The 13,490-nt window shown below is 57.1% G+C and overlaps 1 protein-coding gene across 1 annotated transcript; it reads left to right on the top strand.

Annotated features, from left to right (window-relative positions):
* Window positions 1–4,166: 4,166 nt before the first annotated feature.
* Window positions 4,167–13,116, top strand: SLC45A3 (solute carrier family 45 member 3; the record flags this gene model as incomplete). Its single annotated transcript, XM_084220722.1, has 4 exons — window positions 4,167–4,314; window positions 4,559–5,398; window positions 10,124–10,389; window positions 12,625–13,116. 4 exons carry the CDS (start codon window positions 4,167–4,169, stop codon window positions 13,114–13,116), a joined length of 1,746 nt encoding a protein of 581 aa, XP_084076848.1.
* Between the last annotated feature and the right edge of the window lie 374 nt (window positions 13,117–13,490).

The following is a 13,490-nucleotide window of genomic DNA, read 5'->3' as shown; positions in this document are numbered from 1 at the left end:
CCACGGCACGCCAGCTCTGGCAGCAGCTGTGGGACAGCCCCACACGTGGCTCCCTTCTGCTCCCAAGCCCAGGAATCCTCCAGAATTCCCTTTTTGGGCCTGCCCAAGGTTCTCCTTGTGGAGGGAAGCCCAAACCCCCCTCCTGCTGTGGGAACCTGGGGGAGCTGAGGCTGGGGGGTGAGAAGTGCCAGTGTCACCTGTGTCACCTGTCCCCAGGGGGCTGGGGAGGGTCCCCAAAACCCCTCTGGGATGGGCAGGGAGCTGCCAGGGCTGGGGATGGATTTTCCTGACTCCTTCCAGAGCTGCCCAGTGCAGGGGATGGATCCCCCTGGAAAGATCCTGGAAAGATCCCTGGAGCAGGGCTTTGAGGAGAGGGATTTTGCTCTGGCTGCTGCTGGGGCCCTCACCCAGGGCCAGCAAAGCTGCAGGGACACATTTTTTACCTTTAAAAACAAAATACCCAAATCTCTGCTGGAGCACCAGCAGATCAGCAAAGGAGGCTGAGAAATGTGAATTTCAGGTTTGAGTTTTTGGGTTTTTTTTACAGCCCAGAGCTGGGGTTTCCTCAGGGCACAGCTGTGAGGGGTGCAGCAGTGTTTGCTCAGGAGTGGCAGGGTGACAATGACACCGCTGTTATCAGCACCAAGGGAGGGCCCTGGAACCAAACCTGAGCTGGTTCCACCTCTGCTGCCCTGCAAAGCCTGCAGCAGCTGCTGCTGAGAGCTTGGGCTGGGCTGCAGGGAGCACCTGCGGGTGAGTCCTGGCTCCTGAGCCCCCCAAACCTCCCTGAGCCCCCCAAACCTCCCCGAGCCTCCCTAAACATCCCTGAGCCCCCCAAACCTCCCTGATCCTCCCTGAGCCCCCAAAACCTCCCTGAGCCCCCCAAACCTCCCTGAGCCTCCCTGAGCCCCCCAAACCTCCCTGAGCCTCCCCAAACCTCCCTGAGCCCCCCAAACCTCCCTGATCCTCCCCAAACCTCCCTGAGCCTCCCTGAGCCCCCCAAACCTCCCTGAGCCTCCCCAAACCTCCCTGAGCCTCCCCAAACCTCCCTGAGCCCCCCAAACCTCCCTGATCCTCCCCAAACCTTCCTGAGTCCCCCCAAACCTTCCTGAGTCCCCCCAAACCTCCCTGAGCCTCCCTGAGCCCCCCCAAACCTCCCTGAGTCCCCCCAAACCTCCCTGATCCTCCCTGAGCCTCCCCAAACCTCCCTGAGCCCCCCAAACCTCCCTGAGCCTCCCTGAGCCTCCCCAAACCTCCCTGAGCCTCCCTGAGCCCCCCAAACCTCCCTGATCCTCCCTGATCCTCCCCAAACCTCCCTGAGCCCCCCAAACCTCCCTGAGCCTCCCCAAACCTCCCTGAGCGTCCCCAAACCTCCCTGATCCTCCCTGAGCCCCCCAAACCTCCCTGAGCCTCCCTGATCCTCCCTGAGCCCCCCAAACCTCCCTGAGCCTCCCTGAGCCTCCCCAAACCTCCCTGAGCCCCCCAAACCTCCCTGAGCCTCCCTGAGCCCCCCAAACCTCCCTGATCCTCCCTGATCCTCCCCAGCCTCCCTTTCCCAGCCCCTCTCCTCCCAAACCTGCAGCTCAGGTGATTTCCCCACCCAGCACGTTTCCCTGTCTCTGTTCTTTGGGGGAAAAAAAAAAATAAAATTAAATGAAAAGAGGACAGGATGGGTGTTGGGATGGAGTTCAGCTCCAGCAGGAAAGTTCCCAGTCTGCTGCAGTTTTATCTGCAGCTTCATTGCAGTTGGGATTTCTCGTCTCTGGCTGTTCCTGGTTGTTGCTTCAGGGATTTGTTTTCTCCTTGGAGCCCTGGGAGGGTGTGGAGGGGGAGGAGAGCTCAGTTCCTACCTGCAGATAAGAAATCCAGCTCTGCCTCCCAACCTGCAGCTCTCAGGCAGGTGGACAGATCCCTGCTGCCTCCCCAGAGCTCTGTCACAGCAGCAAAAGGCAAGAAAACAACTTTTAATCTGTGTCAGGCATCTCTCACTTGAAGTTTGGGGTTTCTTTTGGGGCAGCTCCCCCTCTCTGAGCTCGGCAGACCCCAGAGCTCAGCAGGCAGAGGACATTACACCCCCTTTAGGTCTGGATTAACTTTGCCTTGTGGCTCTGGGAGCTGCTGGAGCTGGAATTCCTCATCCTGGGGCTGGGCTCCAGCTGGGCACCCCTGCCACATCCTGTGTGGAGCCACATCTGAGCAAGGTGGGCTGGAGGGATGCTCAGCCCGGGCTTCCTCTGGGGATTAAAACAAAACCTTTTCCCCTCTGTTGGCTGTCTGACCTCAGGCAAAGCGTTCAGCATTAAAGGAGGGATCATTTGTGACAGCAGAGGGGAGTGAACGTCCCCAGAGGGGAATAATCGCTGTTTATCGAGCGGCACCGGCAGCCTGAGCTCAGCATTGGCATTTCTCCCCAGGGAGAAAGGGATGGAGGGAGGGCTGAGCCTCACCCTGCCACCCCCTCGACGCCGGGAGGGACAAAAGTGACAAAACTCCCGGTGCTGTGCCTGCCTGCACACCGCTGGGCGGTGAAGGGGGCAGGGAGGGCTCGGGGAGCGCTGCTCTCACCTCCCCGAGGTGTTTTTAGCTTGGAGGGTTTGTGTAATTTGGGACTGAGAGGCTTCTGCTCCCCCCTGCCCTGCCCCATCCCCATCCCACGGCCTCTCCCCTCTGGAGAGCAGGGAGCAGTTACAGGGCAAATAAATGACTCAGACTAATGAGTAAGGTAATTGCCATTTGCTGTTAGATGAGGCTAAAGTGGGTCAGGTTTGTTTGTGAAACTCCACCGAGGCACTGCCTGTTCCCTGTGCCCCATCCTGGGGCTGGAGAGGGGCTTTGGGTGAAATCCCCTCCCCCGGGGCCGGGGAGCAGCACGGGGCTGGCCCGGTCACCAGCGGGGCTGTGGTGGCCTCTGGGGATGGCCCCGGGTGGCTGCAGGCACTGCCCTGAGCCCTGGAGGGGATCTGGGGGGATTTCCTGGGAGAGGAGTCCCCAAATCCTTTGTGTCTCTGCCCTCTGCATGCCCTGACAGGACAGAGAGGTCACCAACCCTCCAGGGCAGGACTGGGCTTTCCTAAACCCTGACTCACCTGTCACAAACCCTTGGGGACAAACCAGTGGTGACACATCCCTGTGGCCTCTGGTTTTACCCCACAAACCCTTGGAGATAAACCTGGGATGGAGCTTTCCATCCTCCAGGGATGGAGATTTCCTCCTTCCACCTGCCCCTCTCCTGAGCCCTCCCCAGCCTGCTGGGATGGGGCTGTCCCTTCCAGGGGTGACACATCCCCACAAACCCTTGGGGACAAACCTGGCAGGGATGGAGTTGTCACCCTTCCATCTCTCCTGAGCCCTCCCCAGCCAGCTGGGATGGGGACTGTCCCCTTCAGTGGTGACCACCCCACAAACCCTTGGGGACAAACCTGGGATGGAGCTTTCATCCTCTCACCTGCCCCTCTCCTGACCTCTCCCCAGCCTGCTGGGATGGGGACTGTCCCCTTCAGTGGTGACACATCCCTGTGGCCCCTGGTTTTACCCCACAAACTCTTGGGGACAAACCTGGCAGGGATGGAGTTGTCACCCTTCCACCTCTCCTGAGCCCCCCCCCGCCTGCTGGGAAGGGGACTGTCCCCTTCATCGGTGACACATCCCCACAAACCCTTGGAGATAAACCTGGCAGGGATGGAGTTGTCACCCTTTCACTTTTCCTGAGCCCTCCCCAGCCTGCTGGGATGGGGACTGTCCCTTTCAGGGGTGACCACCCCACAAACCCTTGGAGATAAACCTGGGATGGAGCTTTCATCCCCTCACCTGCCCCTCTCCCAACCCCTCCCCAGCCTGCTGGGATGGGGACTGTCCCTTTCAGTGCTGACACATCCCTGTGGCCCCTGGTTTTAACCCATTCCCCGCCGTGTTTAACTCTCTCCCCACAGCCCCCAGCCTGTGAGCAGGAGGGAGAGGCTGCAGTGGGATCCCTGCCCGGGCTCCCCACGTCTCACAAGAAGAGGAAGAGGCAAAGACGGTTCCTTGGCCGTTGATAAAATGGGAAGCAGCATCTCCCCAGCAGCCCGGGACGGGAAGCTCCACTCCTCGCCTGGGGGGCATCCCCGGGAGCTCTGCAGCTGGCAGGACACAGCCCTGTGCCACTGAGGGCTGGGGCTGGGGACAGCATGTCCTTCCAGAGCCGCAGGAGCCAGCTGCTGCTGGTCAACTCGCTGACCTTCGGGCTGGAGGTGTGCCTGGCCGCCGGCATCACCTACGTGCCGCCGCTGCTGCTGGAGGTGGGCGTGGAGGAGAAGTTCATGACCATGGTTCTGGGTAGGCAGCTTTTGTCACCTCCCCGAGGGAGATTTTGTTTTGAGGGTTAAGGACTGGTGGAGTGGAAAGGATGTTTTGAGGTTTGAGGACTGAGGGAAGGATGTTTCTGTTGGTTTTGTTTTTTTAAACCTCGCAGTCTGGAAGTGAGTGAGGGCAGGATGAGGGGCTGTGACCCACTGCAGCCTCCCAGATTGACAAAACATCCCTTTTAGGAGTCCCTGTAACACCTGTGTCTCTTCCCCAGGGATAGGCCCCGTGCTTGGGCTGGTTTTTGTGCCTCTCATCGGCTCGGCCAGCGACCACTGGCGCAGCAGCTACGGCCGCAGGCGACCTTTCATCTGGGCGCTGTGCCTGGGCGTGCTGCTCAGCCTGTTCGTCATCCCCCACGCCAGCAGCCTGGCCAGCCTGTGCACCCTCAACCCCCGGCCCCTGGAGATCGCCTTCCTCATCGTGGGCATCGGCCTGCTGGATTTCTGTGGCCAGGTGTGCTTCACCCCGCTGGAGGCTCTGCTCTCCGACCTCTTCCAGGAGCCGGACAACTGCCGCCAAGCCTTCTCCATGTACGCCTTCATGGTCAGCCTGGGGGGCTGCATCGGCTACCTGCTGCCCGCCATCGACTGGGCCTTCCTGGCGCCCTACCTGGGCGGCCAGCAGAGCTGCCTCTTCACCCTGCTGGCCCTCATCTTCCTCGGCTGTGTGCTGGCCACGCTGTTTGTGACAGAGGAGGCGGCCCGGGGGGATCTCCTGGACGGGCCGGCGCTCAAGGACGCGTCCCCAAAGCCGCCCAAGGCGTCGCTGAGCTGCTGCTGCTGCTGCTGCTGCGGCTGGCGGCGGGCGCCGTGCCCGCTGCAGGGCGGGCGGGTGCTGCAGGCGGGCAGGAAGCTGTGCCTGCTGCTGCCGCGGCTGCACGGCCTCTACTGCCGCATCCCCAGGGTGATCCGCCGCCTCTTCGTGGCCGAGCTGTGCAGCTGGATGGCTCTCATGACCTTCATGCTGTTCTACACGGATTTTGTCGGGGAGGGGCTGTACCACGGCGTGCCCCGGGCCAAGCCGGGCACGGAGGCCAGGCGGCACTACGATGAAGGTGAGGAGGGGGCCGTGGGGCTGTTGGGTCAGGTGTGGTCCATTCACACACCCTCTGAACTGGGAGGAGCTGTGGGATGAGCGGGGAGGAAGGAAAACACAATTCTTGTCTCGCTCGCTGTGCCTGTGTTGTGCTAAAGCAGAATGCAATTTGGATTTTACACAAAGTGAGGATGCGTTGATCCCTTAGGGCCAGGGGTGTGTGTGGGACTGGCACAAGAGAATCAGAGAGGAGGGCGGTTCTGGGCAGTGTGAGCATTGTGGTGGTGTTCACAGGGGTCCCAGAATGAGGGAAGAGATGAGGATCTGACCATGTTTCAGCAGGCTGATTTATTATTTTATGATATATATTATATTAAAACTATACTAAAAGAATAAAGGATTTCATCAGCAGGCTTGCAAGGAAAGGAAAAGAATGGAATCAATAACAAAAGCTCCTGACTCTCAGAGAGTCCGAGCCAGCTGGACTGTGCTTGGCCATTAATTAGAAACAACCACATGAGATTAAACACAGATCCACCTGTTGCATCCCACAGCAGCAGATAATCATTGTTTGCATTTTGTTCCTGAGGCCTCTCAGCTTCTCAGGAGGAAAAATCCAGGCAAAGGGATTTTTCAGAAAATACCATGGCTACAAGGAGCAGGTCCGTGGTGCTGTTGGGTCAGGTGTGGTCCATTCACACACCCTCTCAACTGGGAGGAGCTGTGGGATGAGCAGGGGGGAAGGAAAACACAATTCTTGTCTCACTCACTGTGCCTGTGTTGTGCTGAAGCAGAATGCAATATGGAGATTGGTCACCCCAAGTGAGGATGTTTTGTTCCCCTGAAATGGAAAATGTGACCCCCCCCCTCCAAATTGCTGTAAATTTGAAATTAAGGGGCTCTCAGGAAAAAAAAAAGATGGGAGCAGGAATAACAGTTCTTTAATAGGGAAGAAAATAAAAGGATAAAATAAACAATGCAGTAAACCAAACCCACACTGACAGAGCCAGAGCACAGCCTGACACCCTGTGGGTCAGGGTGCTGCAGCAGGGCCATTGGAATTGTGGCTCAGCCCTCCTGCAGTGCCAGGGGTGGTTCTGCTGGAGCAGGGATCCTGGAGAAAGGTGCAGAATCCTCTGGAGATCCAGGGGCAGAGGCAGCTGCTGTTCCTCTGGGAATGCAGTGGAGAAGCCGTGCTGGTGTTCCAGAATCTCCAGATTCTATCCGGGTAGGAATGCTTGGCTCCTCCCCCTGGGCTCACATCTCCCAATGGGATGCTGTGGCTCTTATCAGCCATGCAGGGACATTCAATGGCCTGTTATCAGCAGATAATAATTATTATTAAATAGCAGATAATTATTATTATAATATAATATTATTATCCTTCCCGGTGGGAGGAGTGGGCGTGGGAGAGATAAGGAGAGCTGCCCACTGAACAGGAGATGGCAAATGGAATACAAACATCCAGATGGCAAATGGAATCCAGTTCCCTTGGCAGTCCAGGACAACAGTTCATTAGGAAAAGGTGTGACTTTTATAGCCTGACTTGCTAAGCTGAGACCTGACTGGTCTCAGAGTGAAAACCTCTCCCCCGTTGGTGAGCCATGAATAGCGCGCTCTGGAGAGCCACACCTAGAAACAAGAAAGAGAGATAATGATTGTTTCAATTCTTTCCTCCAAGTTTCCTACAGCTTCCCAGGATTTTCCTGGGAGAATTGTGTCTCCCTCTGTGCAGAGGATATGTGATTACCACAGGCCCCAGCTGGGTGATAATCAGCATTGACTCCACAGAAGGCTGATCAATTACTTTATTATTCTTATCATATTATTGTATTCTTACTAAGAAACCCATTTATAGACACAGCTGGGCCTAATTGGTCCTCCAACCTAAACACTAATTAAGAAACCCCCCTTTGGCAAACAAATCCCCATCACACATTTTACATGTTTGTGACATGTTCACAACGACAGGTGCGGCAAGAGAAGATGAGAATTGTTCCTCATCCTTTTCTCTGATCTCCTCACAGCCTTCCCCAGGACAGTGCTTGGGAAAGCTGTGCCTCTCTCTGTGGCCAGCAAGCTGCTGCCACATTCCCTGGGCTAGAAACGTTTCCTGGGAGCTGGGGATGGGCTCAGCTCTGTTGGTAATTAAAAAAAAAGCCTCCAGCAAGGTTGGCTTTGTGCAGATAGGTCAGGAAAGAACATTTTCCCATGGCTCCTGGAGCGTGGCACGAGGCAGCAGCAGGTTGGGAAACACCTCCTGTCCTTCCCAGCACGATCTGGGCTGCAGGGTCTGGTGGGTGGCAGCAGGAGGGAGCTGGCTCTGAGTGCAGGCTCTGCCCTCTGGGCTGGTGTTCACGGGCTCCCAGCACCAGGGAGGAGATCAGGATCTTGACTGAGTGGTTCAGAAGGCTGATTTATTATTCCATGAGATGTATATTATATTAAAACTGTACTAAAAGAATGGAAGGAAGGATTTCATCAAGGAAAGGAATGGAATGATAGTAAAATCTTGTGATTGAGCAGAGAGTGCGAGACAGTTGGACTGGGATTGGCCATGAACTAAAAACAACCACATGAGGCCAATCAAAGATGCACCAGTTGCATCCCACAGCAGCAGAGAATTATTGTTCACATTTCGTTCCTGAGGCCTCTCAGCTTCTCAGGAGGAAAATGGATTTTTCAGAAATTTTTTTCATGGCTACAGCTCTGCCCTCCTTCCCCAGCTTTCCCATCCTTGCAGAGCAGGCTGCTGGGGTGGGATTTGCTGCTCCTTCCCTCCACGCTGCCGGGTGATTCCCACCTCCAGCTGCTCCTGGGAGCCCTCCAGAACCTTTCCCAGCTCTCAGCCCCCTCTCCAGTGCCTTGGAGCTGCCACATCCCCAGCTCCAGCAGCCCTCACCTGCCCACAGGTTATGCCAGAGCCTTGACTCCCTTCCTAACCACTCCTTTGGTCTCCCTAATCCAAATCCTTTCTTCTGGAGGCACCTTCCTGCTGCAGTTTTGCCCTCGGAGGGCCCTGCAGCACACTGCCCCTTTGTGCTGGGTGTCTGTTTAACTCCGAGGCAGTTTAATTATTATTTAACACTTGCGCAGCGGCTCAGCCCTGCATTGTGCCGGCTGTCACAGAAACACGTGTTGAGGAACGATCCCCGCTCCAAGGAGTTAATGGCTTCAATTCCCTGAAATCTGAGCCATCTTTGCCAGGGGGGCAAGGTCCGGGTTGCCCCCGGATGCCGCCCTTTGGGGCACGTTCTGTTCTTTACCTTGGCTCGGGCACAATTCCCGCTCGCCTTTGTTCCGCTGGCATCAGATAACGGCGGATCGCGGGTCAGCGGAGGGTGACAGCCCCGGGGCGAGAGTGAGGGACAAACCGGGGCTGCCGGGGGGGCAGCGGGGCCACTCGGGCTGCCAGGGGTGCCCCGAGGGACGGAGGGGGCTCTGGGGGTGGCCCCTGCAGTCCTGGTGATGCTCCCGGAGCCAGCCCAGGATGGCTGAGCGCTCCGGGCACCGCTGTCTGCTCGGGACTGACAGACGGGGAGGGATGGGCTGAGGGAAGGATGTTTTTGGGGTTTGGGACAGGGGGAGGGATGGTTTGGAGTTTGGGACCAGGAGAAGGATGTTTTTGGGGTTTGGGACTGATGCAGAAGGATGTTTTGGGGTTTGGGACCAGGAGAAGGATGTTTTGGGGGTTTGGGACTGATGGAGAAGCATGTTTTGGGGTTTGGGACCAGGAGAAGGGTGTTTTGGGGTTTGGGACAGAGGGAGAAGGATGTTTTGGGGTTTGGGACCAGGAGAAGGGTGTTTTGGGGGTTTGGGACAGAGGGAAGGACAGTTTGGGGGTTTGGGACCAAGAGAAGGATGTTTTTGGAGTTTGGGGCTGAGGGAAGGATGTTTTTGGGGTTTGGGACTGAAAGAAGGATATTTTTGGGGTTGGGGCTGAGGAAAGGATGCTTTTGGGATCTGGGGACAGAGGGAAGGATGTTTTTGGGATTTGGGACCAAGAGAAGGATGTTTTGGGGGTTGGAGTGAGGGAAGGATGTTTTTGGGGTGTGGGGCTGAGGGAAGGATTTTTTGGGGTTTGGGACTAAGAGAGGAATGTTTTTGGGGTTTGGAACAGAGGGAAGGATGTTTTTGGGCTTGGGGACAGAGGGAGGGATGGGCTGGGGTTGGGGACAGAGGGAAGGACGGTTTGGGACTGATGGAAAAGGATGTTTTTGGGGTGTGGGACTGAGGGAAGGATGTTTTTGGGGTTTGAGACCAAGAGAAAGGTGGTTTTGGGATTTGGGACAGAGGTAAGGATGTTTTGGGGGTTTGGGACAGAAGGAAGGATGTTTTTGGGGTTTGGGAGTGACAGGGAAGGATGGTTTGGGGTTTGGGACCAGGAGAAGGATGTTTTTGGGATCTGGGGACAGAGGGAAGGATGTTTTTGGGGTTTAGGACTAAGAGAAGAATGTTTCTGGAGTTTGGAACAGAGGGAAGGATGTTTTTGGGGCCAAGGAAAGGATAGTTTCGGGATTTGGGACCGGGAGAAGGATGTTTTTGGGGTTTGGGACTGAAATAAGGATGTTTTTGGGGTGTGGGGCTGAGGGAAGGATGTTTTTGGGGTGTGGGGCTGAGGGAAGGATGTTTTTGGGGTGTGGGGCTGAGGGAAGGATGTTTTTGGGGTGTGGGGCTGAGGGAAGGATGCCTGGCCGTGTGTCCCGGGGGCAGCCAGGGCAGTGTCCGTCCCCTCTCCCCTCAGGTGTGCGCATGGGCAGCCTGGGGCTCTTCCTGCAGTGCATCACCTCCATCTTCTTCTCGACAATCATGGACAGGCTGGTGAAGCACTTTGGCACGCGGGCAGTGTACCTGGCCAGCGTGGTGTTCTTCCCTGGGGCAGCCTGTGTCATGTGCCTGTCCCACAGCGTCACCGTGGTCACCATCTCTGCTGCCCTGACCGGGTTCACCTTCTCTGCCCTCCAGATCCTGCCCTACACGCTGGCATCCCTCTACCACCACGACAAACAGGTGGGCATCTGCTCCAGGGCAGCCTGGCACTGTGGGTTTTGTATTTTTTCCTTCTTTTTTTAGGGGAAAATTGGTGTGGTTTAGTTATCCCCGTGTGAATTCTGCAGCTCTGCCAGCCCGAGGGCAGCAGGATCAGTAAAATGAAAACCCAAACTCTTCCCTCAGCCCCAAGATAAAGAAACCTTGTGAAACTTGTGACACCAGCACAAAAGCCTGTAACCCTGTCCCACAGATGTTATCCTTGTGGAGAAGTCCTAGGAGGTTCCTGAGCTGGATTCATGGGAGTTCCTCTTGTGCTGCCAATGCAGAATTAATTTGTGGTTTGAGAGCAGCTCTTTCATCCCGAGGGCAGCGGTTGGCCGTGCCGTGGAAGGAGTGGGAGTTGTTACCACAGGCATCCAGATGTTCCCACGGAACAAACCCGTCCCAGCTGGCACCAGGATGGAGGGGGTGAGGGGATGGCAGGAGCTGCAGCTTGGCTGGGCTCTCCCGTGGATGTTTGATCCGTGGAATGATCAAACTCCACGGGCTGGGAGGGGAAGGCCACGTTCCCCAGGCCTGGCAGGGAGGGCACAGCTGCCTCTGCTCTCTGCTGCCCTGGTGTGAACAAATGTTCTGTGGGAACTCTGCAGAGACCTCACAGCTTGGGCAGAGCGAGCAGGAAAAGGGGGAGAAGGAGGAGATTTGGGTTCCCTCTGCCCCCTTTTTATCCTGGCTGGAGTGAGGAGGATCTGGGTGGGCAGATGAAGCAGCTTGGTTGAGGTTTGGTGTAGAGCTGAGGAAAGAGCCCTTCCCTGGGTTCCCAGGACTGCTGTGTCCCAGCTGGTGGCACTTTGAACCATCCCAGATGAGCAGTGCTGCTGCTGCTGGGCTCTGGGGTCCCAGTCACCCCCAAACCCCAAACACCCCCAGCAGGACCTGGCTCTCCCCTCCTGCCCTGGTGGGCTCAGCACAAGCTCCAAACCCATCCCGTGGCACCCCTGAGGAGGTGACAAAGGCACAAACCGTCCCCAGGCTGGCTTTGGGGCTCTGAGCACAGCCCAGGCCCGGCTTGGCCGGGTTCCCCTGTGAGTCAGGGCTGGTTTGGGTCCTGTGCCAGGGGGGAAGAGCCAGCCTGGCTCCCAGAGCCCGTCTGACACAGCCAGGCTGGGGCTGGCACTCCCCTGAGCACACACAGGGCTCGGGGTTTGCTCTCCTGCACAGAAACAAGGGCCAGTGGAGGGCCAGCTCCTTCCTGACTCACCTCTGAGCCCAAACTCCTTCCTAACTCATCTCTCAGAGCCCAAACTCCTTCCTCACTCACCTCAGAGCCCAAACTCCTTCCTCAGTCACCTCTGAGCCCAAACTCCTTCCTCAGTCACCTCTGAGCCCAAACTCCTTCCTCAGTCACCTCAGAGCCCAAACTCCTTCCTCAGTCACCTCTGAGCCCAAACTCCTTCCTGACTCACCTCTGAGCCCAAACTCCTTCCTGACTCACCTCAGAGCCCAAACTCCTTCCTCAGTCACCTCCCAGAACCCAAACTCCTTCCTCACTCACTTCCCAGAGTCTCAAATCCTTCCTCACTGACCTCAGAGTCCCAAATCTTTCCTCACTCCCCTCTCAGAGCTCAAACTCCTTCCTCACTCACCTCTGAGAGTCCAGCTCTTCCTCACTGACCTCTCAGACTCCAGCTCTTCCTCACTCATCTCTTAGAGTCCCAAATCCATCCTCACTCACCTCCCAGACTCCTTCCTCACTTACCTCTCAGTCCCAGCTCCTTCCTCACTCACCTCCCAGAGTCCAAACTCTTTCCTCACCTCCCAAACTCCTTCCTCACGCACCTCCCAGAGTTCCAGCTCCTTCCTCACTCGCCTCTCACACTCCCAAATCCATCCTCACTCACCTCTCAGCCCAAACTCCTTCCTCACTGACCTCTCTGACTCCCAACTCCTTCCTCACTCATCTCTCAGAGTCCCAGCTCCCTCCTCACTCACCTCTGACTCCCAAATCCTTCCTCACTCACCTCTCACTCTCCCAACTCCTTCTCCTCACTCACCTCTGAGTCCCAACTCCTTCCTCACTCATCTCTCAGAGTCCCAACTCCTTTCTCACTCACCTCTCAGTCCCAAATCCTTCCTCACCCACCTCTCTGACTCCCAAATCCTCCCTCACTCACTTTTCTGACTCCCAACTCCTCCCTCACCCACCTCTCAGAGTCCCAGCTCCCTCCTCACCCACCTCCCTGCTCCCCACAGGTTTTTCTCCACAAATACAAGAGGAAAGAGGAGGAAGACGCCGCTCTGCTGGACAAGAAATCCGCCTTCTCCAAGGGGCTGCTCTCCAGCCAGAAGCCATCCTACCAGAACGGCCACGCCAGCAGCCTCTTCTCCTCCTCCTCCTCCCCTTCCTCACCCTCCTCCTCCTCCTCCTCATCCCCGTGCTCCCCTCAGGCCGTGCCCAGCTCCGCTCTGTGCGTCAGCTCCTCCTGCGACGTCTCCCTGCGGATCGTGGTGGGGGAGCCGGAGCTGGGGGCTCCGGGCCGAGGGATCTGCCTGGACCTGGCCATCCTGGACAGCGCCTTCCTGCTCTCCCAGGTGGTGCCCTCGCTCTTCATGGGCTCCATCGTGCAGTTCACCCAGTCTGTCACCGCCTACATGGTGTCAGCCGCCGCCCTCGGCCTGCTCGCCATCTACTTCGCCACCAAAGTTGTCTTTGACAAGGGGGACATGGCCAAGCACTCCGTGTGACAGCAGGACAGCGGGACAGCGGGACAGCCCCCCGTGGCACTGCCTGTCCCCAGGGTGGTGCTGCCACCCCGGGCTGGCTCTGGGCTTCATCTCAGGTGTCAATGAGAGGCTCTGGGGCGCTGTCCCCGGGGCCTGAAGCGCTTCCCAAAGGTGCCTTTGGCAGAGGGGAGCGCGGCACAGCAGCACCAAAGGGGGGAAACGGAATTGGGGTTTCCCTCTGGAATAACGGGTCGTGTTCCTGAGCAGGAGCAGCACAGGGAGGGGATCAACCACTGGATCTCCTTCTCTTCTCCTCTCCTCTTTTCTCTCCTCTTCTCCTCTTCTCTTTTCTCTCCTCTTCTCTTTTCTTTTCTCCTCTTCTCTTTTCTCTCCTC

The sequence above is a fragment of the Fringilla coelebs genome (genome assembly GCF_963513975.1).
Source record: "Fringilla coelebs genome assembly, chromosome: 23".
Classification (NCBI taxonomy): Eukaryota; Metazoa; Chordata; class Aves; order Passeriformes; family Fringillidae; genus Fringilla; species Fringilla coelebs.
This window is presented reverse-complemented; position numbering and strand designations above follow the sequence as displayed.